The sequence below is a fragment of the Cephus cinctus genome, unplaced genomic scaffold, assembly GCF_000341935.2.
Source record: "Cephus cinctus unplaced genomic scaffold, Ccin1 Ccin1_scaffold0921, whole genome shotgun sequence".
Taxonomy (NCBI): Eukaryota; Metazoa; Arthropoda; class Insecta; order Hymenoptera; family Cephidae; genus Cephus; species Cephus cinctus.
Genome location: NW_014333493.1, coordinates 467,369 through 492,932, shown reverse-complemented (window position 1 = coordinate 492,932; position 25,564 = coordinate 467,369). Strand labels below are relative to the sequence as shown.

At 37.4% G+C, this 25,564-nt stretch overlaps 3 protein-coding genes and 2 long non-coding RNA genes across 10 annotated transcripts in view; 3 read left to right on the top strand and 2 right to left on the bottom strand.

Annotated features, from left to right (window-relative positions):
* The first annotated feature begins 24 nt into the window (after positions 1 to 24).
* LOC107271167 (laccase-4) lies at positions 25 to 6,775 on the top strand. 3 transcript variants are annotated; one of them, XM_015746832.2, is made up of 10 exons: positions 70 to 184; positions 2,858 to 3,045; positions 3,168 to 3,267; positions 3,807 to 3,927; positions 4,146 to 4,356; positions 4,433 to 4,819; positions 4,899 to 5,264; positions 5,327 to 5,584; positions 6,147 to 6,362; positions 6,434 to 6,775. In XM_015746832.2, exons 2-10 carry the CDS (start codon positions 2,922 to 2,924, stop codon positions 6,583 to 6,585), a joined length of 1,935 nt encoding a protein of 644 aa, XP_015602318.1. In that variant the 5' UTR covers positions 70 to 184; positions 2,858 to 2,921; the 3' UTR covers positions 6,586 to 6,775. The 3 variants fall into 3 exon arrangements, with proteins under 3 accessions (XP_015602319.1, XP_015602318.1, XP_015602315.1); XM_015746829.2 differs by lacking the exon at positions 70 to 184 and adding an exon at positions 1,919 to 2,057; XM_015746833.2 differs by lacking the exon at positions 2,858 to 3,045 and having other exon boundaries at positions 25 to 184.
* On the bottom strand, positions 5,496 to 7,649 carry LOC112494870. 2 transcript variants are annotated; one of them, XR_003060780.1, is made up of 3 exons: positions 7,519 to 7,649; positions 7,035 to 7,250; positions 5,496 to 5,594 (listed from the first exon to the last, which is right to left on the bottom strand). It is a non-coding gene; the product is annotated as an uncharacterized LOC112494870 (long non-coding RNA). The 2 variants fall into 2 exon arrangements; XR_003060779.1 differs by lacking the exon at positions 7,519 to 7,649 and adding an exon at positions 7,322 to 7,500.
* LOC107271120 lies at positions 6,908 to 8,649 on the top strand. Its single transcript, XM_025088374.1, has 4 exons — positions 6,908 to 7,281; positions 7,346 to 7,441; positions 7,507 to 7,757; positions 8,182 to 8,649. The coding sequence occupies exons 1-4, from the start codon at positions 7,045 to 7,047 to the stop codon at positions 8,519 to 8,521; spliced, it is 924 nt and encodes a 307-aa protein (XP_024944142.1). The 5' UTR covers positions 6,908 to 7,044; the 3' UTR covers positions 8,522 to 8,649.
* LOC107271165 (sodium- and chloride-dependent GABA transporter 1) lies at positions 8,595 to 14,887 on the top strand. Of its 3 annotated transcripts, none has more exons than XM_025088365.1 (11): positions 8,595 to 8,793; positions 9,940 to 10,244; positions 10,320 to 10,454; positions 10,529 to 10,657; positions 10,719 to 10,842; positions 10,902 to 11,273; positions 11,382 to 11,598; positions 11,695 to 11,847; positions 11,949 to 12,152; positions 12,232 to 12,402; positions 12,599 to 14,887. In XM_025088365.1, the coding sequence occupies exons 1-11, from the start codon at positions 8,726 to 8,728 to the stop codon at positions 12,731 to 12,733; spliced, it is 2,013 nt and encodes a 670-aa protein (XP_024944133.1). In that variant the 5' UTR covers positions 8,595 to 8,725; the 3' UTR covers positions 12,734 to 14,887. The 3 variants fall into 3 exon arrangements, with proteins under 3 accessions (XP_024944133.1, XP_024944135.1, XP_024944134.1); XM_025088367.1 differs by having other exon boundaries at positions 8,767 to 8,921; XM_025088366.1 differs by having other exon boundaries at positions 8,767 to 9,064.
* LOC112494869 overlaps positions 11,478 to 25,564 on the bottom strand; it is a 26,143-nt gene continuing 12,056 nt past the window's right edge. Inside the window, exons 4-7 of the long non-coding RNA XR_003060777.1 lie at positions 17,416 to 17,630; positions 17,041 to 17,258; positions 11,742 to 11,868; positions 11,478 to 11,616 (exon numbers count right to left, since the gene is read on the bottom strand). This is a non-coding gene — a long non-coding RNA (uncharacterized LOC112494869). The remainder of the gene's footprint in view (positions 11,617 to 11,741; positions 11,869 to 17,040; positions 17,259 to 17,415; positions 17,631 to 25,564) is intronic.

Below are 25,564 nucleotides of genomic sequence, written 5' to 3'. Positions count from 1 at the left end.
ATTCCCGGCTACGTTACTGGCAAGTTCGTCGTACTCTTGCACACTCGAAATCCCGTTAGCTTTGTGCATCAAGAATCAAGAAATCACAGGTATTCATCATACGTGAAAATGGTCTTCAGGTTCGCCATTTTCGTCGGACTTGGTTCGGTAGTAGCCACCATCATATATTTAACACCTGTACCAGGTACATATAAATATATCAATAAATAAGATAAGCAATTTACAATTTTTGACTACAATAATTTTCCTAATAAACACAAAAGTAGCCCAGTACTCGACCGTCACTGGAGCATTTGTAAGTGCATTGGGCCAGTAAGGACTCATGACTAGCTCGCTCTTGCGTTTACTAGGTTTAATTAAAGATAACAAAAACCGGTTTATGGTACTACAACCAACACCTAATATACATATAACAAATAATTTACCGTATTTTATGTATTTGTTATTAGCACAACAATTAATTTTCATTTTAGAAACAGAGTCACAATATACTACGTATACAAGCTAAAAAACAGTCTTTCGGCAAGAAAAATATACTGCATAAGAACTCTTGAAATTGCGAAGTAAAAACTTTCGTTTTTACACCTCTCTCGTATTCATTAGGAGAAAGTAATTTATAATAGGTAATAGATATTTTCTACGAAATGTCATTTGTAAAAATATAGACTGCTTTTTACAAACTTTCTATTGTCTCGACACCGGTTGCAAACGGTCGCAATAATTCGCACTATATAAACCCTAGTAAACGCATGCAGTTTCGTACATATAAAATGGCGAACGAGGATGAGTCGTGGATTTATTTGTTGAGGTAAATAACCTGCTGCAATAGATTGCATTCAGTACCTGACTAGGCGAGACCATATAACCAAGAACAATACAGCTGGTATATAATTAAAACAGTAACCGTCTGTTACTATCAATTTGTATGATACATAAAAAATATTCGGACCAATAAGAATTTCACGTACCAGTACACTTATAAAAATATTAATTTCATCCGGTTTCACTTTCTCTTTTTTCTTTGTTATACTACAGGTTATGTATTGCACATCGGTACTTATCTACCATATGTAGATACATACGATTCACCACGATTGATGTCTATATACACATTGAACGAGTATAACTCCGTAAATGTAAATAGGAAAAAGTTTGTATGACGTTTCTCTTTACCATACAATGTACAAACCCAACATATAAGTTCTTTATGAAATAGAATAAATTAAGGTAAACTAAGTTACAAGAAAAATTTTAAAAGTACAATTTACACGGACACCCTTGATCACCAAAAAAAAGTTCAGTTCAATAAGTCAAGATTGATTTTTAAATCGTCAACTCGTACAGCATCAGAAAGATAATTTCTTTAGAAAGTAATTCCTCAAAAATCCATGTTTCATTAAACGAAAATATCGCCAGAAGGCAAACCGACTATTTATACTAAATCATAATGATCCTCAAATGGTACAGTGAAATGGCATTAGCTTTGTAACAAGAATTTTTTAAACGTCCTACGACAATGGCTCTGCGGTGTCTCCAAGTGGTATTTTTTATTTAGCATCGTCGTACAGCGAAAGTGAAATCCCGGTTTGGTCCAGCGCCAGATACAACCGCAGCAAAAAGGAGAAAGGTCGAAGGATGAAAGTGTTTGTAGAATTGAGAGATGGAAGGACGTTTTATCTTTGCCAGCCCGGGATAAACGTGGGGCAGTTCTGTCTGCCTGCTCCGCAACTTTCACTACTTCAAAGTCTGACACATATTCCACCTTCACTATGTACGAAAAGCGTTACGGGCTAGAAGTACATAAGGTTTCTTATATACTGTACTGTTAAGGGTGTCGGCCTCTGCGTACAGCTGGGGACCAGTTGGTACCTCTACCTGGTATCTGCAATAACGGGCCCCTAATTTACCGCCGAAAGCTCTCGTCTCTCTCACTGTAATTCAATTCTCTCCGAACACTCGTGTCTCGTGCGTCGATGCGAATGGCCGTGTCTACGACTTTGGCGTAGGACCACGTGTCCCTTGGATATCCTGCATGTGCTTACGGAAGTGTTTGCGTGGTGCTGTGATATATTTTTTATTGACACTTTCGCATTGGGCTATTTGAAAATGTCTTAAAAACGACAATTTTCGTTTCCCCGTGCAAATCTGTCAATATTATTTATAAATTCTTTTCAATATTTGACTTTAGCGAAGATTTTTAGTAAATTGCTAAATTATGCCGCTTTTTTTTTGTTAAATTTCAATTTTCATTGTTTTCGCGACTCGTTCATCGATATGTATATATGTATATGTATTTAATCGTTGAAATTGTGCTGATTGATTATTGCATATTGGTACGATTATGCGAGGATCGCTGATTTTCGTGTGATTATCCTTTCTCATACGTATTACGTTTCAGTCGCTTTTATCAACATTAATCTATGTTGCATTATTAAGCCATTACTTTCTGGGAACATCTTACGTCCCCGTGAAATCCTTTTTTCATATTTATCATTCATCTTGCTAGAATGTCTTGCAGATTAATGAAGATGTTTCTGGTATTAAGATCGATAAGGTTTTTAGTGAAATTCTAGGAATATGCTTTTTTTTTTAGATTTCGTCATTTTATACTATTTCATCTTGCGCATCGATACTGTTTTTATTTATTTTTTAAGTCTCATTATATTGGCCAGTCACGAAATTGAGGAATCTAACGAAAACATGCAGCAAAGTTTAGCAGATTGTAGTACTGATTCGTAGTCACGATTTTTTATCAATTAATTGCTCAATTTATATAATGAAAAAAATGCATTTTTAGATACTTTTTGTAATTTCGTACTGACCGAGTCGCGTATGAAATTTTGAAAAATTCTTTCAGCTTCACGTATAAATAGCAGTGGTCTCACCTCTTGTTAGTGTCTAACAATAGTATCAGGTTGACGATGCACCATTCAAAATATGTTCAACGTTTGGTATCACCTACCACTTATTTCCTACGACTCACTATAGTAGTGATGATGATAGCAGCTGCAGCGACTATTTTGCATTTCAGTCATTACACACCCAGTAAGTGAATTTTTCTGTATGGGGGGTTAAAGAAAAATTATAAAATCTCAAAAGTCTCAATTGCGTGAAATAAATGTCTGTTATGCGAGTCGATTGTGGATTTGTAAAATTATTTGTTACAGAACAGACGTTCCTATCATGCGATCGTCCGTGTCATCATTTGGACTGGCCAATGATCTGTCGGGTCAAACTGACACTGGAAGTCTTCCAGTCACTTAGCAAGTGAGATAAAAAAAATTAATATTGAAAAAAAGAATGAAAAAATTTATACTCGAATTAAAGAGCCTATCGAGACTGAGCGATTTGATAAAAAATACTCGAGGATGAAAAATTTTTATTCGATTTTGTTACTAGGGAAAAAAAGTAATTTTTAACGAATCTCTTATGAAAATTCGTATAAAAAATTTGTTTGGGTAATTTTTTCATTTGAAATTTCTTTAATTATCTTAGGCGATGTGTGTATTACTTTATGTACTCCACTTTTCCGTGACCTAATATTTATTCTTGATCGTGTTGATAATGTGCTCTTACGACTGTTGCGTCATAATGATTTTTAATGGCTATTACGTCAAACAGGTAACAGGCCAGTAATTTACAATTACTGGTCTTTGCTTACTCCGATGGCCGCTATGCGTTCTTACGTAACTGCAACCAATGGTGGAGGCACTGAGGGCTGTGAAAATTTCCTCGAAATTCGTATTTTTGACTTGGAAGAAATTTTTCGAAAATTATGCTTTGACGAAATTTTATATTTTCATTAGATCTTGCGGCGACTGTCCCGCGAATGAAACAGCCTGTCTCGCCAATCATTGCGTTTCCGCCGATGGACAGAAACGAGGATTATTGACAGCCAATCGACAAATGCCTGGACCAAGTATACAGGTGACATGATATTGTAATTCATTAGAAAAAAATCTAATCTCTATCCGCTTGAAATTAATTTTGTAAATAAAAGTCTAAGAATTATTTATTGATTTTAATGGGGAATCTATAAATTACCAAGTCACCGATAATTATTGATAACCATCGAAACTGTAATTTAGTAAATAAATGAAGATTGATCGAAATTATTATTACTATTAAATAATGTATATTTTCAGGTTTGCGAAAATGATATTCTGGTTGTCGACGTGGTGAATCGTCTACCGGGTAAAGCTGCCGCTGTTCATTGGCGTGGTCAATCACAAATTGAAACACCCTGTATGGATGGGGCTCCATTGATTACTCAATGTCCTATACCGAGTTACACGACATTTCAATATAAATTTCGTGCAGCAGCACCAGGAACTCATCTCTGGCACGCTCACTCTGGTTATTACTTGAAAGTCACGTAAATTTTATGAATTACGTAAAATATTTTAAAACCCAATGATCGCCGTTTAACTAGGTGCTGACATGGCTGATGGAATCTTTGGCTCGTTGATCGTGCGACAGGCAGACCTCAGAGAACTTCACAGAGCGTTGTACGACATTGATGATCCCAATCACGTGATGCTGATCACACAGTGGCAGCATACAGCCGGTACCGATGCTAATTTCAAATCATCGATAATCCTTGTCAATGGTAAAGGACGTCAACCTGGTGGACCTCAAGTACCTTTGACGACCTTCAAAGTCATCCCAGGTCGTCGACACAGATTCCGTGTAGCCAATGCAGGAGGATCCGGTTCTTGTCCAATGATGATTTCCATCGATGATCATCCCTTACTGGTTATCGCTCTGGACGGTCATCCTGTCAGTCCACAACAAGTGACTTCGATCAGTCTTGCCAAAGGTGCTGATTGTGAATTTCTGAAAACAATTATTTTACAGAATCATTTACAAGTTTGAGTAATCGATCACCTTCGTTTCAGGGGAACGTGTGGATTTTGTATTGAAAACAAATAAACGGATATTCACATACAGAATCAATGTGGAAGCCAGTGAAGCGTGTGAGGACAATATCCTTAATGGAGAAGCAATACTCAAGTATAAAGGAAGTCCGGAAGTGAATCTTTCAGAAAAAAACAAAATCGCCCATAACGATGATATTGACAATATTCTTCAGAAAGAATTGGCAATGACAACCAATATAATAGAGAATTGTGAAAATCCAGTGAAATTATGCTTAACGGAAATGAAAGCAATGCGCAAGATGTATAAATCATTAACAAAGAAAAGAATGGACGTGACTCTCTATCTTCCTATCAATTACAAAATACAGTCTGCAGATTTTACAGGTAAGATTTATAATTTGATTATTTTTTAAAATTAATTATCTTAAGAGTCTATAAAATTATAGGAAGCGGTCAAGTGGATGCCAGAGTATTGAATGTGGACAACGCGACTTTCACGTTTCCGTCATCCCCGTTATTGACCCAGCGTGATGACGTGGCGCAGGGTCTGATATGTGGCGGTGGAGGCGATTCCGACGGAGACGAGACAAGGGCGTCGGGTAACTGTCGTCGCGACGCCGGCAATGAATCTCCTACGTGCGAATGCGTTCACGTGCGTCGTATTCCTCTGGGTGCAACTGTTGAGATTATTCTTCTGGACCAAGGTGACCATCACTGAAATTTCGAGACAGAGATTAATTTTGCGTGGAGATAATGAAATTTTGTATTTAATCAATTATGCAATTGGGTCAAAGGTCAAAGTTGGATTGTATGATGATTAAATAATTTGGGTCGTATGAAGTAGGTGAAATTTGGGATACCTTGAAGTAGGTCTGAGCAAATAGTGTTACAGTGACGTAGCCTTGACTCGGAAACCTTGAGCCACATCTCAGAGTCCACGTGGAGGCTGGGAAAACAGGAGTTATTGATCGTAGCTTCACCCTTCGGCCATTTTTTACAAACACATTAGGGCCTCCCTTTATTCTAAGGTCGGCTGAGTTATGATTTCTAAGGAAGTTTTACAGCAGGAGTTTTTTTTTTTTTACGCTTTTGGCCAACATTCAATACCACCTCGTATAATGAAATCGGTGTTAGTGGTTTGAAATTTCTGTTTGAAATTTTTTTTCTGGAAAGGATAAAACTTTTCTCTTATTCGTATCGATTCTTGTTCATGAATGAATTTATGAAAATTAAATTTTACTTGAAATACGCGTTTTTTTTTTATAGGTGGCCTCGATGATCTGGTTTATCATCTTCATGGCTACAGTTTTCACGTGGTAGCTGCACGCAAATTTGGCAAGAGCATTGCTCTTAAGGACATTAAGGATTTGGATGAAGACGGTGCACTGTTTTCGAGGAATTTGGATTGCGCGCCTTTAAAAGACACAGTGACTGTACCAAAATATGGCGCAGTTGCATTGCGATTCAAAGCCGACAATCCTGGTAATTAAAGTTTGAGATTTGTAAAAAAAAAATTATATACTTGTACATTTAACATTTTTTTTCTTCTTCAGGATTTTGGATGCTGAGGGACGAACATGCATCAGGATGGACCAGAGGCTTAGACCTTATTCTTCAGGTTGGAGAACAGAGTGACATGATTCCCCCACCAGAAGATTTTCCAAAATGTGGCTCTTTCGTCGGTCCTGATTATTTCCTTATTTAAATAAACAAAAAATGGCCACAGGACTGATGTAAATAATTGTAAATAATCACATTGGAGAACACGGAGAACATTGCGTTCTCCAGGACGGACTAGAATTATATTTAGCATTAGATATTTTGGTATTTTTCTAGATATAAAGCATGGTTCACACTGTACGCTCGAAGAGCGTGTAATAAAAGCCAATACATTATTTGTCATTTTATTATTATGCATAAATTCTTTAGACGTATCGAAATCTTTATGCTTTGTCACTATTTATAAAAATATCAAAAAAATTCCTAGAGAATCGATTGCTCGCAACAAAAGAAGGAAATTAAAAACGCTTTTCCAATGTTTTCACGATAACGTCAAATATCGGCACACGAGTCCTGCAGGATTTTAATATTTTCACGTCCTGCAACAGATGCTCGATTCAGCTGGAGACGAAAAAATTGTCTAAGCTGATGTACCGTTTTAGTGATGTCCTGTCTGAGCGCTTTACACTCTCAAGTGCTGACATATCTCTCAGTGCCGCACGAGGTCCTTTTTTTACAACACAAGGTTTTCCGTGAATACGCCAAAATTGCCGTGGGACCAGATTTCATCCATACTTTACCGTCATTCATAATCCTTACGGCGATTGGTATGACACTTTGGAAAAATCCGCCGGTTCTCAAATGGCTCGACTGTAAAAAATCATTGTACAAGACACTGCAGGTAAAGAAATAAAAAAAAAATCAATAATAATCAATACTACCATAAGAAAAAAATAATTTCTAAGATTTCAGTCAGCTGGTTTTTACTGAACAGCTGTCTTTGGCTCTGGCTCATTTTTCAAAGAGTCCTTTACTGTTCAGTCTGGTCGTACTGGAGTTACGTGAGTACAGGCAAACTTTGTGTATCGAGAAAGAAAATTTTCAAATTTTTTTTTCTATATTTTAGGAATCCGAATACCGTGGTACATCATATCCTTGGTGGCAGCGAGTATGGTCCTCGTATTATCCACCTCCTGTACAACCTCCGGTTCTTTCGGCTGGTTTCATAAGCTGGATAATCTCAATGATCGTCGCCATTACCAGTCTCGGTTGCGCAATTTCAACGTGTCAAGTCTTAAATTTCCTACAGGACGTTGTAAGCGTCATTCAGGATATCCTCGTACTAGTTTCCGGTTATCTTCCTTGGTCCCCTGGCAGGTTGGCAAACTCAAGACATTCTCAATTTTCGTAAACCCCTTGGCCATTTCCGGATCCGATTTTTCCAAATGAATATTCCGTTCCTAAAATATAAAAAAAAACTTTCGATTATTCATTATCATTAGGACTGTAAGTCTGGTTTAATTTCTACTCGCAATTAGACGCTGGAAGCACGTAGACTATTTACGAGGAAAGAAAACACAGGAAATCTTTTATCTCGATGACCAATTCCTTCCAGCTAACCACTCCCACTCTTGATTTTATCTTCACGATAAGTCACGACCTCAAGTCTAAATTAGGACCCACTTACAATGTCGACGTCAGATTTTCACTTAGTCACAGACATAGAAATTTCTTTATCCGATATTTCCCTAGCATTATCCAAGGATCCTACAGGACAATTTGACGAATCCTTTTCTTTCAGAATGCCAAACGCGATTATCGCCAGCAAACAAACCGTGGCTGAGGAAAGTGAAGGGAGTTCAGTTTGCGACGAGTGTCGTTCCGAATTGTCGACGGAAGTGACGCATCCACGACGCGAGATACATCCAATTTCCTATGGGACTAATTGGACGCCCAGACCAAATTTTTCCAGTCTCAAGGACGTCCCGCGAAAAACGTCCATGAAGTCCTTGCGGACTGTTATGGGTATAACGGAAACTAAGGAACCGGAAGATAAATATTCTCCCCGACAATTGCGTCATAGGAGAGGGTGCCATACAGTGATACCCAGCAATTCCAGCGATAAGTCTAGTGGCTGTTGAAGGAAACGAAATTTGAAAATTGCCATTGATACGATATTTGTAGAATATTTATTTTTGAATAAAGATACCCGACGAACGACAATGAACCGAATTAGTAAAGGAAGAAAATATTCCCCCATTTCATCCCTTGCATGTTATATGTATATATATATATGTTTTGTCTTCTTTTCTCATAATACGTGAGGCTGGCTTGCAAGAGCGCGCATGCGCACATCCGGTGACACTCCTTGCGCTGCGCTGAAGTATTATTCTACAACGACATCCCTTGTGAGGTAGGTCGCTCGAAACCAGCCCTTGGAATACCGACGCGCAATGCTATATTGTGACGTGATACTTTTTTAAAAATAATTATCAGTTATCGAAGTGCGACAAAAATGTAGTCAGTGAACAGTGCCTAATAGTTAGTGCAAATAATAATGAATTTGGTACAAGGGTAGTTTCACACCATGCAGTGACGATTTACATGCCCCTTGGAAACCGATCAGTATTAATTTTCACAAACGGACATTGCACAATCGTTTCGCCTGGCACATAACAATATTTGTACGAACGATAAAATTATTTATATAAAATACAAGAAATTAATATTTTTATAGTCACTAAAAATAATCCACATATACTGTTGCTCGTGTACTGTGTATTTTTCTTAAAATTATGACGAGGGTCGATTTTGAAACAACCAGTAGACAACATAGCACATGTGCCAGTAGCTTCTCCACTATGTTGTCTCGTCCGTACTCACATCCACGTGTACGCTAAGCATGGTGTAAAACGTCCCTATTGATTTTGCGTTCAGCATCCCTCTAAGTCGCAGACATTCATCCCTTATACACGTACACGTGCGAGTCCCCCCTCTTCGGCAAGAGACTAGAGGGTTGGAGCCACGGTGTTTGGGGCGCAAGTGGAAGGGATGAATTACCGAGGAAAACAAGAAAGAGAGAGACAAGTGATTTCAAGAATAGAACTGCACTCCGTCACGCAGTAGATAATTTTGCGGGTTATAATTATTAATGATTCGGAGAGGGATGACGAAATCATCCCTATATATTATTTCATATATGAAACTATGACGCAATACATGTATCACGCGCGATACTTTTGACCGAAGTCCTATGAAATTATACAGTGTATTCTAGTTTCCAGTAATTAATCGATAATATGAATTATTTCTCCCTAATCTAGCCAATAATTAATCATTATGACAAGTTATGTTAGTTCGCGTGTCCCTTGCGTTATCTATAATAAATGAGTATTAGCGAAGGTCAAATGATTTTGCAAAGGAATAAGAAATTGACTGGTACTAAGCTTCCAGATAGGGATTCTAATTCCGTCTAATTATCGTTTATATAAATTATTGCTAAATGCTTGATCTTGTTGTAGGGTAATAAGAGATAAAATTATTGTTTCGTGACTGACAGACATTTCAGAAAGATGACTGAGAAGATGTATTATTGGGGAGACGAAGGGGAACCGGTTGATCCGGATCAGACTTTCATAGAATTCAAAGCGAAGTCGACTACAGCCGGTGAATCGTCGAAGACGGTGCCGAAGATGGTCGTGTCGTCGCCCCAGGGTGAACCTACGGCTGTAGCTAATCGCGAGGAGCAAGCGGAACGCGGTGGCTGGGACAATAAATTGGATTTTCTATTCTCCTGCATTAGCGTCTCTGTCGGTTTGGGAAACGTGTGGCGATTTCCATATCTATGCTACAGAAATGGCGGCGGTAAATAGACTCGTCAGTTATAAAGTTACGTTAGGTTTAACAAATTTTTGAAAATCTCTCGAAACATCATTTCAGGCGCATTTTTGGTCACTTATGGAATCGCCATGATATTTTGCGGAATACCGATATTCTTCCAGGAAGTCGCTATCGGACAGTACCTCGGAGCTGGCGGAATGACGCTCGTAGGACAATTGTGTCCTTTGTTACAAGGTTTCTAATTAATATAATTAAATAATTATATATCTAACGTAATTAATTGATATTTAAAATTATATTATTTATAGGGGTCGGTTACGCCACAATGACAATAGTCTTCTTTCTCGACATATACTACTGTATCATCATATCCTGGACGCTATTCTACCTAATTAGCACATTCGCAAATTTGCCAGGATTGCCATGGAGCGGTTGTGGTAATTATAAAAAAAATTCACTTCCCATTGCGCGAATTTACAACTGTTTGTAAAATTTCAGGAAACTGGTGGAACACTGAAGGCTGTTTTGACGACCGGCACAGGAACGCCAGTAAAGCGGAAACTACAAGTATGACCAGTAACGCCACGATACATCATACAACACCAGTGGAGGAGTATTGGAAGTAAGTAGCGAATGATAAAAAAAAAATGTAACAAAGAATAATATTCTAATTTTTCCCAGTCGCCGTGTACTTGGCATCACAAGTGGCATCGAAGAAATTGGCGGGATGCAATGGGAGCTACTAGGATGTCTGATACTTGGATGGCTACTGGTCTACTTCATCATCCGCCGTGGTCTTCACCAGAGCGGTAAGATCATCTGGTTTTCGGCGTTGTTCCCGTACGTGGTGCTTTTCATTCTTTTGGGAAGAGCGGTGACCTTGGATGGGGCCGATGAGGGTCTTCTCTACTACGTGACACCAAGATGGGAAGAGCTACTGAGTCCTAGACCATGGATCGACGGTGCCACCCAGATATTCTTCGCGTACAGCATCGGTACAGGTGCACTGCCAGCATTGGGATCCTACAATAAATTTCATCACAACTGTTATAAGTAAGTATCAATAAGGTATCGATTTTCAATCGGCTCAATATTTACCGTATACATCACCTCGTAAGGTCGACGCTCCAAATCCATAAAAACGAAAGTTTTGACTTGCAGAGATGCACTGATTACATGCGTAGTAAACACATTGACATGTTTATTGGCCGGCTGCGTGACATTCTCTATCCTGGGTCATATAGCTTTGGAACTAGGCACCGAGGTATCTCAGGTCGTCAAGAGCGGACCAGGTCTGGTCTTCCTCACGTATCCTGAGGTCGTCCTGAAGCTGCCTGGTGCGCCGATCTGGGCCATTATCTTCTTCGTTATGCTTATCGTGAGACACTAGTTAATCCTGCAACTTACAATAACTTTAGGTTCCAACTAAGTCTTTCGATCTTCAGGAATAATCAATGTCCTTGATCCTTGACAGATACTGGGCATTGACAGTGAATTTTGTATCGTCGAGTCCTTCATTACCGGAGTCGTTGACAATTGGCCAGACACTCTGCGACCTCATCGTAACAAATTTACAATAGCAATTTGCCTGCTGATGTTTCTGCTTGGCGTTCCCATGGTGACTCACGTAAGTGAATTTGGGGATATTCTGAAAATGAAGAAATTCAAATTTATCATATTTTTTTTTTTTCAATAACAAGTATAGATAATTATTATTTATATTTTCAGGGTGGCGTCTATATATTCCAACTAATGGATTTCTACTCAGCAAGCGGAATGTCCATTCTCTGGGTTTGCTTCTTCCAAACCATAGCGATATCCTGGATATTTGGTACTCAAAAATTTTGCGACTGTATACACCAGATGATGGGAATAAGATTGAATAAATTTTGGTACATATGCTGGCTGGTCTTTGCCCCTATTATCATGGCAGTACGTTTATCAATATCAATGGATTCGTCATTTTAATTATTAATTAATATATTAATCAATTTATCGTTCCTCTATTCAGTTTATCTTCGTCTTTCAATGCGTACAGTATGAACCATTGACATATGGTAATACGTATAAATATCCGACGTGGGCTGAAATTCTAGGATTCACAATGAGCTTCTCATCCATGATTTGGATTCCGGCTTATGCTATTTACTATGTCGTAACTACACCTGGATCGATCAAAGAGGTAAGATCATTTTACTATTAATGATTTTATGTAGGAAACACACTCTCTCTCTCTCTCTCTCTCTCTCTCTCTCTCTCTCTAATCAAATTTAACTACCCTCCTATAAGAGGATCGGGATTAGATATATCCCCTACGGTACTACCCTGAGGGTTGATTACTTCCTGCGTTGGTTAACGCTCACTTTACCTCCTTACAGAATATCCTGAAGGGACTGCAACCCAACATAAAGTCCAGGACGAAATTACCAAAGGGTGAAAAATCAGCAGTGATACCAATGTCCGAGAGCAGCGCTGGGCTCATCTCGAAGAATAACAGTTTTCTCAATCATTAATCAATGATAGCTGGGAAGAGGGATGGAACCGATGAGAATGTAAATGGTCGATCATTTTTTTTTTATAGAATAAGTCCCAGCACGCTGGCGGTGATACCTAGTATTAATTGCATTGAACGAGTAAATGGGACTGTTCAATTAATTTGTTAGCTTTAAAGCAAAGACACAGTAGCAGAAGACAGAATAGATATGAGCGCTAGTCGCCAAGGCCTTCATTATTATTTCTTTTAAATTGGTTTATCGAGGAAACGTGTATTTGTATATTGGTGCGGGAAAAATTGAATGAAAAAAAAAATATATTTTTGCAGCTTTTTTCTTTTTTTTTTTTACTATTAAAAATGGACCAGCGTCTATTTATATATTTCAGAATTTTTCTTTCCATTAACAGTTGAATACTTTACGCATGTTGAAAAGTCAGATGTGTTTAGGGCAACCAGTTTTTGCGATCGACTCGCGCGTTATGAATTGTACTTTGAAAACAAAAAAAAATAGAAGCGGGAAAATTTAAATTTGAAAATTCGTCAACTCACACTGGTTGACAATTGATTTTTAATGTTGAAATGTGCAGGGTCGGTCGCCGGGCGAATTGATCGGTATTTTAGAGATTTATAGTGGCTTTTGAAATGATATTGCGGTATTGATTAACGCTGCAGATTTATAGTGTAAGGATGAATGAGTTAAAAAAAAAATTTTACATTAGTCATCGATCGAAGAAAGATATTAGAATTACGATAAATTTACTCGATAGTCTAATTTTTAGGTAGTGTCGTCCCGACGCTTTAGTCAAAATAGCAGTATTAAGCGTCGCGATAATCGACGACGAGGCACGAGATTTTTAGATGATTGAGAAAAGAAAAAAAAAAATAAAAATTAATAAAATGGAAAATATTTTGTTACCGATGTGATACGATAACGAAAAGAAAAATACGATTATACCGAACAGATTTGATTATTCAGAAATTTGCATTATCATTACGAACGGCAAGCAATAAAAAAAAGTGGCAAAGTCTCAATGAACGTATAAATGACAGGATCGGCCTAATTCAATCTATTGTTAATGATTTATTATAATTTCTCAAACTATAGGCCGTCATCGTTTTAATGATATTTTTTGTAAAACTGTTTTACCACGTGAGAAACTAATCGCTCAATCTGTCATTAATAATCGATAATAATAGTAATTAATTATCCGTGTACATGTATTCCCAAACAGACCATTATCATTATTATTCAATCGACACTGTTGATCTCGCGTTACGTAATAGACTATTAAAAAGTTCTTATCGCAAAATTAATTTATTATTTCATAACGCAAAATGGTTTCCAATGAACGATAGGAAGTTCTAACGCGACACCTTATCAAACATTTTTGTGATAATTTTTGATTGAATAATGAAAAAAATTCACCCAAACCAAATGTCATTTTATCATTATAACACTGATAGGTTCACCAAAATATTTTTGCATAAAAATAATATTCCCTTTCATCCCCTCACTTTGTGTCATGAAATTTTGCGTATGACACAAAATTGTAATTAACCTGTCACACGTCAAAATTCTGTCACAACCTAGAAAATAAGCATCAGACACAATTAACCGTATATAAAGTTTTAAAAAAATTGGGTGTCTCATTTTCGATAATCATCCCTTAAGAAAAAAAAAGAAAAAGACAAATCCGTACTCGTAATCGCGTCCACCTACCTATACATGAAAACAGTAAACGATGAAAATAACGTTAAAAGATAACTATAAATGTTTTTTAAATTCAATATATCGAATTGGTGTAACAATAAATATAACTTTTCGATCGTCAAGTTTAAACCAACCACTCTCACCTTCCATTTTGTTATACGCCACACTTTATTATTTTCAACTAATTCTTTTTCATTCATCTCAAATAATACCAAAGTTCCTATCCATCAGCCTCTTATTTATCCTGGCATTGTGTGATTCAGGCGGGTCTCCATTGTTCGACGAACAATAGTAAAAAAGCCGAAGAAAATAGTTTATATTTCGTAACCAGGATGCCAGAATCAAGCGTGAATAAAAGCACAAATGAAGTCCAGTATATGTATGTAACGTATAACAGCGAGTTAAGGTATTGAATAAAAAAAAAAGTAGGTCATTAAAAATAAACCGTCATTAACCTCCAAAGTCATTTTTAATAATTTTTTTTTAATATCATTTAAAAAATCCCAATATCAAGCCTGATACCAATATCGCGATATTCGTCACGATGGATTGAATAAATATCGCACGTCACGTGCCCTTGCAAGTTGCCTTTATTTTTTGTAATATTTGTTTAATCCGACAATAAACAATTCACGTGCTTTTATAGCCCGAAGTGTTTATTTATCCCACAGACACGTGTCGCTATATGCGTGTTTGCGGTATCGGATAATAAAAGCTTTCTATAGAAAGAAAAGCTTTTATTGTACGACTCGAGTCCAAAGGTATACACCGGGTGAAGGAAGCCTGGTGTATTCAAGAGATAGTTGACTTTCTTGAAGAAGAAAACAAATTGGGGAAAAAAAAAGGAAGTGGGGTAAAATTTAAGGAAAACAATTTTTTTATTTTACCTCAAAATAGCATTGCGCCTTTGCCAGGGTATCTCAACAGGTGCATGTGCAAGTGCATTAAAGCTCAACTAATCGTAAACGATGAAAATACATCATCTGAAACAACAGGTTAGGTATATTCCTCGCGTGACTTGTAATATCGAGTGACGGTACTTTCGCGCTGCTCGATATTCTTGGAAAAGATAAGCGACCTTCGTGTAAATTAGTTCAGATTTCGTGTACGATAAGATTCGTAAAATTGGAGCTGGTAACCCCATGTTAAAATTTTTCTAAACAATTGCACACGTGCGAATGGATATGAAAAGATATTTCGGATATCGAAGGACCAAAGGATGCGTGCGAAATTGTATACAGGATACTTATAAAATTCAAAGGACAAAAAATTAACAAATAAATACATGTGCAATTATCGTGAAAATATTTTGAATTTAATTTCCTTTCCCGCCAAAATTGAATTTCACTTTTTCAACTTCTATTCATTCATCTTAGTACTTGACAGATTCGTTCAATCATCTCGACCGATGCACTCGCCACGTGATATATGCAATAAGTACGAGCTGAACTTTTTTTAAAAAATGACTTTTTTTTTAAAATTATAATGATCCAGAGTTCATATTGAGTGGAATTATACATAGGTATAGGAATGTTTAAAGTTTGCGTGATAAACCGGTCACGTGAATACATGCAGTTCAAATGGCTCATAGAAAAAAAAGGTGCACTAATCGCCTGAGTCTGGAATCGCATTGAATAAAGTAAAAGTGCGGATTGTGCTGATTGTCATGAAAAACACACGTGATGATTGTGTGGATTGTTAATAGAAATTTTTTCGAAAACTTCTGCTTTCACTTGAACTTGGTGAATAAAATTTAAAAAGAAAAAAGGATCACTGACATCGCGTGCACTTTTTTCAACCTGAGTAAAAAGTGCATCAAGGATGCATGAAATTGGTTAAGTAAACTTTATGATGACACTAGAAACTCTGTAGTCTCTAAAGTGGCGTCAGACGAAGAGACCAAAGGGGCCAACGGGGGAAATCCGCAAAGTTAATTACACAGCTTGTGGTTACTTTAAAAATATATATATATATATAAAATACTTTTTTAATCATTTATCCGAATTTGAATCGATGCTCCCAATAGACCTTTAATATTATATAAAATTAATCCGTCGAACCTGGACTGCCTGTGATTTTTGCCCGGAGTCTCTCAGGTTGAAGAAGAATATCGCGCATTGAAACTAAACACAAATTTCAACCAACCAGACTCCAAAAATTGCAGAAACTGGATATTCGGAGTGAACGGAGGGTCACGCAGGGCTCATATAGACTCTGTTCACCCTCCGTATAATCAATTATAGAACCTGTAGACCTTTCGTTGAACCTATCGTAGAACTTGTAACCTTTCGTTGACCCTGTCGTAGCACCTCTGAACTGCTGGAAGAACTGCATTGGAAGTTTTCGAAAACTGCTGGCTATGCCAGTTGCACGATCAAAGTGCATTAAGACGTAGAGCAAGTATTTGAAAATCATTGACTTTATTTTTTTTAATCCCTGAACGTCTGGGGATTAACGAGTAACTCTGAAAGATTGAAAAGTTTATCGAGGAAAAACAAATTAATTAGCGAATCAAAAATTGTGCAAATATACAGAGCGATTCAAAATTCCATAGAAATTCTCTCAATTGACTTATCGTGGAAGTACTAACGTAAACCGAACGTGGGCGTACTTACTCGATACTCGACTTGCCACTTCCGGCGATCGGTGCACCTTGGCTGCATTTCTCTGGAAAATCAAGTGAATGCACTTCCCCGCCTTACTCCACTGCACTTTGCGAACGTCTAGTCCCTGTCACGTGATTCAATGTCCAAGTCCGTATCTCCTCTACAAAATCACCATTCGCACCAATTCACAAGGCTTCTCGGGATAGCAGTTCGCACGTGTCTGGTACCTGAAAAAAACATAACATTTAGAAATTGCTCCCTACTTGTAGTGGATTTATCAAAAATCTCCCCCCTGACCGCAGAATCCCAATTCCCAACATTGGCGTAGGTAAGGGGTATTTTTTTGCTATTATTAACCATAGCGTTAAAATTCGTCTCGTTTACCATATACATTGAATACAATATTCTAAACCCTTCTAGATTCTGGATTTCTCTGGAAAATCAAGTGAATGCACTTCCCTGCTTTACTCCACTGCACTTTGGGAACGTCTAGTCCCTGTCACGTGATTCAATGTCCAAGTCCGTATCTCCTCTACAAAATCACCATTCGCACCAATTCACAAGGCTTCTCGGGATAGCAGTTCGCACGTGTCTGGTACCTGAAAAAAAACATAACGATTAGAAATCGTTCCCTACTTGTAGTGAATTTATCAAAAATCTTCCCCCTGACCGCAGAATCCCAAATCCCACCATTGGCGTAGGTACGGGATATTTTTTGCTACTATTAACCATGGCGTTAAAATTAGTCTCGTCTAACATAAACACCAAATACAATATTCTAACCTCTTCTAGATTCTGGATGAAACCTAAAGGTTCCTTATGACAGTGAAATGAGCCTAATTTTTCATGACATCCATCTGTTCGGCTGGCCATAACTTTTAAACTGTACGACCGATTTTGATTTCACAATCGCGAAACTAGCATCAGATTCGTAAGCAGCGTGCGAAAATACATAGAAAATGGTATGGAACAAGTGAGAAGTATGGTTTAAACTCTTTTTTCGCGTTTACCTCGACTCCTCAAGTCTCCAAAGATGTAGCGACGTGAGGCGGTAAGGGCTTGATTATGAACCTGGTTGCCATGACTACACCCTCTTACTAGTTTCTTTACCAAATAACAACCCCTTACATTTGCAGTATGCACTGAAGTACAGTCTAATGGCAAAAAAAGCGTCTTATTGCCCGAAACCATTAAGTCTATTCCTAATGATGATTTCACTCAATTAAGCCTAAGAGCGTATAAAGTAACCATGAAGTACGATGACGATAACCCCTTAAGCTTTGTCAGCTTAATGACCTGCGATAAAAATAAATTTTACAGAAGGGGTTAGAAAAATTATTTAATAATATCAACTCATTGTATAAGCTCGATTTTATTCGCTCGTAATTTTTTAAGGGTACTAATTAGTTTAAGGGTAGTTCACCAAATCGTTATTTATTTAGTATATCACAGTGGCGGAAGCTATGGAAGGGTTGGGGATTGGATAAACCTAGCTAGGAAAATTTGTATTAACATAAATAAGCATCGAGTCGTATTTAGAATGGGGGTTTGTAACGGCACCCCTTACTATACGTTACATGGCTACCCGGCTAATGTTATATTTATTAGCGATAAGCTGCGGAACCCAACAACAGTTTATTTGCTTTATCATCGGTACGTAATGCATAATTCATACGACACATTTTTTTCCCTTACATTCGTACTATCTTAATCCCTTTTACGAAAACGTAGCCATGGCCCCATCATGATTCTCACACCCTCGTCAACTTTCCAAATATTATTAACATCATTTTGACCATACCTCCGTTAAAGGAAATTTGATGTTTCAGCCCCTTGAGAATTTTTTAGGAATTTTCAAAGTTTCTTGTGTCTCTTTTTTTCTTTAGATTCTATGGTAGTTTCCTAACTCGATACCGATTACGAAAAATCCTACGTTACCTTCGGCCCTCCACCCTACGCTCATGCATTCGTACGCCAGGCTGGCGCCAGCCGATTCTTTTGTCACAGGGGTCTGACGAGCTGGGAGTTGGACTGGAACAGGCCCAACTCCGCCAAAACGAGAGCTCTGATGGAACCTATCAGAAAGAACGATAGCTTAACGGATCCTGTTGATTTTTGGGGACGCGTAAAATCAGCAAACGCAACTGGCACGTACGGGACTCCCCTGCCTTTAGCCGTATCAAAACTATGTTTCCGCCTGCCCTACAGCCCTCTACCGCTCTCCAGCGGGGCGCCGGTCCGTCGAGACGTCTCCGTCGGGTACTATCCTCTGCCGGGCAAATCGGTAAGAAAACTGTGTCTCTACGGCAGATTCGACCTCGTCCTTAACAAAAACAAATCTTCAAGATCATTGGCGTAACTACACGACAACCCGAGAATTTAGCTTCGGATCAGGGTGGCGATTCGAAGGGAACCAGAAAGCGAGAACGTTATCTGAATCGGTAGTCGGAGTCACTTTATCACCGTAAATCGAAAAATCACAAGGTATAGAGACACCTTTGCGAGATTATGAATTTTCCGAAAAAAAAATTTCATTTTTCTTTTTGACAAAATCCAATTTTATTTTTACGTTAAAAACATAGCTGTACGAATATAAGGTTATTAGGGTTTTACATTCCTGAGCTTCTTGTGCGAATATTTTCTAAAGGCAGGTACCACTGAATGTGGACTAATATTATATTCTTTTGAAACTGTTTCTTACGACACTATACATCTTGCCTGCCTCAAAAACTACTAAAGCGATATTCAAAAGTAATAAAAAAAATTTTTTTCCTATATAATATTTCCCTTTGAAATTTGCGTATATGCTTTAGAACGTCTAGTCGATCTCTAGGGAGGGTTCGAAGTGTATGAGACGAGTCCATAAATTCTGCATGTAACTTCTAATAGGGATGTTTTCAGGGTAAAACGATGTGGAATATTACAGGATAACGATCGGGTGGGTAATAAAGGGTTAAACGTTGCAACAGGATGCACTATTGATATTACGTAAAATGTGCAATACCTAAGGGATACTTCGTTATGCAAATTCGACAGAACAATCCTATTAAGGTTCGTCAATAAGCAGAGCCACGTTTCTAACCCCAAATATATTTTGTAAAATAACCCAGGTCATGGTAGGTTATCCTGATAGCGATATACAGGGTGTTTCAAAAATATTTCATACACTTACAAATATATCGGATTCAAAATTTCACACGGTCCAAAGATTTCATAACGAGGCATAAAAATTTGCAAAATTATCCTAAAGAAATTCTTTTTCGAAAGTACCATTTAAAAAAAAGTACGAAAGCTCCGACAAGTGTTTCTTCGCAGGTACAATATGAATTTTTTCCAAATTTGACAATATCCCCCTTGTGTGTACACGCGGTGGGACATTTTTTTTTCTTTTCATATTATCTAGTACTTCTCTTATCACGGGTTTCTTCATTGCGCTTGTAATTTTTTACGTGTTATAAAACGTCCCTTCGTAACAACCCCTGCGCGTAATCTCGTTCCTTTACAACCGTCCTATTTTTGCGCGAGCAGCCGTAAAAACGTTTTTACCTCTATATCTGTATAAGTGACGTCATAACCGTAGGGGGAAAAAAAATGAACAACTACTAAGAGGTAATTTTATTCACTTATTGAATAAGCAAATTCGATATACTTCGCTTCGAAGTTTCTTCGCTTTGCCTACTTTTTTTTCTTTTAAATAAAATAAATAAAAACTCAGTTTGGTCGTCTGGTACAGTGTACTTTAAAATTTTTTTTTAATAAGTAAGTCCGACAGAGAATCTCGTGAATACTCAATGGGATATTGAAAAATGAAGATTTTTATTTGGTCGAATATCGAGGTACTTTTTTTTTTATTTATTTTTTTTAATTTATTTTATACGTATTCAATACGTTACGTATTATTAAAGTACTCCCCTTAAGATACTTTCAAAAATGGACGATGAATCTTGATTCGTTGACACCATCTCACGGCTTAAAAATGAATAAGGGATTTTCCGAAAGTGCAGAAAAGACAATAAAGATTATTTGCGAGTTCCCTTTTAATCCATCGACTGCACGTTGCGGATCTCACGTTCATTTCTTACAGATGGGAATATAGATGGACGTCTGGTAGAGTCGACTGTATTTTATAAAAAGTGTTTCAAAGATCGGTACGAAAATATACATAAGTAGCCGATTTCTTCGACGGATCCTTCGAGACATTTAATTCGAAGGAATCCGAAAACATTTCTTCCGCGAGGAATCAAGGATTTGAATAAAAGCTCGAATATGCAAATTGGACGCTACTGAAATACGGTGAAACGAAGAAAGACATCAGTCGCGAATAACTGGGGGATAAGGATTCCACATTTTTACATAAAAAATTTATCCTCGATTTTATCAACACCTCGCATCGTCACCTTGGCAATTTTTTTTTCACTCCAAAAATCACTTTTCTCTTACAACCTCGAAATTTTCCTTTTTTCTCCGATTTTTCTTCTCACTTTTTTTTCGCAACACTTTTCACCGGGATATACACGCAGGAAAGTATTATTTCTTTCCTGATTTTGATTTACAGGACTCCTTGAAACTCCTCTCGAGTTTTTGGAACCCCGTCGGCTGTCTTGAGATCTGCAAAATTTTCCATTGTCAAAATTCTTCGTAGATCTCGCTCACTTCCGTTTATTCCGACCGGAAGTACTCTCTCTCTCTCCCTCTTTCTCTCTACCCCTATCTATCTCACAAGTATCACGTATCTCCCCTAAAACCTCACAGTCGTTGCACAGGGTTAGGGGTTGAAAAACTGAAACCCAAAGAGAACACATAAAATCCAATACAACGAAGAAAGCAAATAGTTTTTGTTCGTCCAGCAGAGATACAGTGCTTCCATTAGAAATTATTTAAGCTAACAAATTTTTGAACCGCGGATGCACAGCTTGTATTCCCAAGGAAAATATCTTCTTGAAAAAAAAGAAAAAGAGGGATGTACAGAAATTTGATTTGATGGTCAATACGTCAAGTTTATCCTTTTCTATCTCCTATATGTCACTTCCGTTCTGAGGTACCGACATTAAAAAAAAAAAGAACATGTATTACATATCATATTTCTCAAATTCAAAAATCCTATCAATTTCCCCTTTATGTTTCCATCTTCTTCTTCCACTGTATACATTAATATTTGACAAATAATATTTTACTAGGCATTATTTAACAAATACAATAAATACATTATGACGGCAAAAGTACGTACGAATTCCTTGTCTACAATAACAACAAAAATATTTAGCAGAAAATAAAATTTGTCGATTCAATTTCCCGTTACGAAGCGGTTCGATCTAACTGTATAATATCATTGAAGATCTCCTATTCCGGGCTAACGTAATGGATTTATTTATCCCTGGACCAAATACGAAGAATAATATATACGAAAAAGTTAATTAGAAAAAAAAAGGATTAAAATACATAAAATCCACTTGTTACCCACACGACAGACATTCCCATAAAATTCCAATTAGCCAGCAACATTATACATATGAACTTCATACACATATCCTAACCAGTAAACTTTTATTATATATAGATATATCATTATGGAAAGCTTAAATATGTAAATATCATATAAATAATGTAAAATGCATTAAACCTATACAGAAACGCTTTCTACTAAATTAGTTCTGTCCTCACTTTACAGTACCATTTAATTTTGATATTTTTTTTTTAAATTCCTATTTTCATTTTTTTTTCCAATTTTTTGTGCATACAGTAAACGGACAAAGAAATCTCGACAATCCTTCCATCTACACAATATTCTTCAGAGCCATTGTGTCGGCTGAAGATGGTTGTACCATCTAAATTGATACAAATCAAATGAACGTGCCAATTTCAGCTGGCACAATACTTCCGAATAACCCTGTATAACCGATCTATGAAAATCGTCTTCAATATCCATTTCAATCGGTATAGATATAACACCGAACTCCAGTGCAGAACTTAATCTTGTCCAAGTTTCCATTTCCTTTAAGAAATCGTTATAAAAAAAAAATTACTTAGACGATTCTTATCTTACCTCTTATCATTTTTCAAATCTCGTTCAATATTTTCCTAGCATCTTCCGTGCCACGTATCTCCTTCGGTAGATAGGAGCGTAAAACGCCACGATCCGATAGTCATTATTTTGGCCCGGAATTTCGTTTTACTCGTAAAACCTTAGTGGGCAAATTAATGGCGGTGCTTTCGAAAGGGTAGCCTTCAACGTTAAGTAATTAGAAAAATTGGGCAGCCAATGAAACTTCCCGAAAGTCTGTACTGGGTTCGTTATACGACGCAGATTAATTTTCTTTCGAAAAATTGATTAAGAATAGGTAAGTCGGTGCCAACCTGAAAATCTTAAATTTTCGTATATGTATATACATATAGGCTTACAGTACAAGGTTGGTAGTTATGGCTTAACGCAACGGCAGGTATTACGATTAGTTTTCACTCGGTCGTACATTTGCATGATAAAAAATAATGAACGGATCCCGAGAGAAATTTGCATGCGTGTTTTCCCAGGCTAATTGGAATATCAGTGAGAATACAGGATTTGCTATGGGAAAGTATGAAAATAATAAAAAATTTTTACAAAATACATTCTGGCGTATACAAATTGTAAGTATCGAATTGGCTTTTTGGATTGGATGACATAGAAAAAAATGTTTCAAACGAAAATCCTGATAAGGACCTTTCCTTGTGAATAATTGAAAATTTTGCAATTTCAGATTTGCCAATTTATGAAAATTCTTTATACATCCGTTCGCACGTTTCATTCTCGACGGAGACTCGCAGTTGTGAAACTTTGGCAGAAAATTTTTCCAGTCGGAACGAAGTTATCGTCGAATAGATCTGACAGGTAGTTTCTCACGTTGTCGCATCCGACTCGAAAATTCCGTAGACGTTGTTAGAAAAATTCAAGAATCCCGTGCAGCTTCCAGCATTAATAATAAATCACAGAGAATATTCGACCAACCCCTTGATCACCGGACGAGTGAAATGATGAAAAAAATAAAAAAAAAAATAAAAAATCCTAATAAAAAGAAACATTTGTCAGCTAAAACCAATGGATCTCTAAGTATCGAGATAAATCTCTAAAAATTTATGAGAAATGATAAGAGTTTTGAAACCTTGCTAAAAGGAGGGTCAAAGGGTCGCAAGAACGTCTGGATTTTCGCGTAGGAGTGAAACAACCTGTAGAGTGCTAGACTAGACATTTTAAAAGTATATATATATATATATATATATACACACTGCTGTGCTTTCCACGAAAACCCTTAATTACCTTGAGCCAGAGTAAACTGCTTGGACCTAAAGACCTTTAGTGGCAAGTTCTCTGCTCCTTACACTAAAGTCTGTACTTCAGTCTAAGATATTAAACTATCTTGAGATACATAACGCATGGGATATCAAAGAAATAGAATAAATGATCAGTGAAAATTAATTCCACGCGATGCTCGAGAAAAAAAAAAAAAAAAAAAAAAAAAAAAAAAAAAAAAAAAAAAAAAAAAAAAAAAAAAAAAAAAAAAAAACATTGTTAATCAATGAAATTATAGATAAAAATGAATAATCTTAGACTCCAAGAGCTTCGTAAATCTGCTCGAAATATTTCTATATGAATACGTGTAACCTATGGCTATGACGTAACTAAACAAAAATTATCATAGAAATACAGTTCGTCACGCACGCGAAGTCGAAGGACTCAGTTCATTCAGGATCTAGATAATTATTTAAACGGCCTCCATTACATAATCGCAACGACCCCTCCTTCGTCATTCTCATTATGGATCCTGATGGTTCCTGACGGATCGATAAAGATCATACCCGGCATTATATTCCAATAAACGTGAATTATTACAACGTACATAGGTATACGGAGAATAGGGGTGGATGAAGTTATTACGAAAAGATAATCGCCTAGATAAAACATTTATGTAGATACTCGTAGATAATTATACCTGGTGTCAAGTTTTATCCGGTCAAAGAGAAGTAACGAGTACCGTTCGAGAAGACTCCATCAGCGTCAAGCCCTTTCATCGTCAAGGCGGTCTTGTGGAGGGGAAAGAAAAAAGAAGGAAAGGCAACAGGGGATCCGTCATAAAAAAATAGGGGATGAAAGAGATGAAAAAATAGGGGCAGGTGCGGATCGGGTACATTTGTAGCCTTTCAGGGTGGTTCACGCATCCCGTCGATCATCCCTTAGAGACTGGTGCAACTAGGTGGCATCGGCTTCTCTAAGCGGTCTAGGTGTAGGTTCGTTGCAGGGCTGGTGAAAATAGGGGCTGCGAAGGACACGGGGTGGGCAGGGAGTACCAGTATTGACCCAGTTGGCTACGTTCTGTCTCGGCGTACCCCTGCCTCTATGTCTACAGCTTAAGGGTGGGTATACGTTTCTGTGTAGGGGTTGGTAGGTATCCGTAAGGGTGGAAGTGCCGGAATTGTCGGGTACGAGGGTTGGGGATCAGGTGGTGGGCCCACGGAGGGTTAAGGTAAAGGGGTAGGTCGACGATGCACGCCTGTGGGTGCT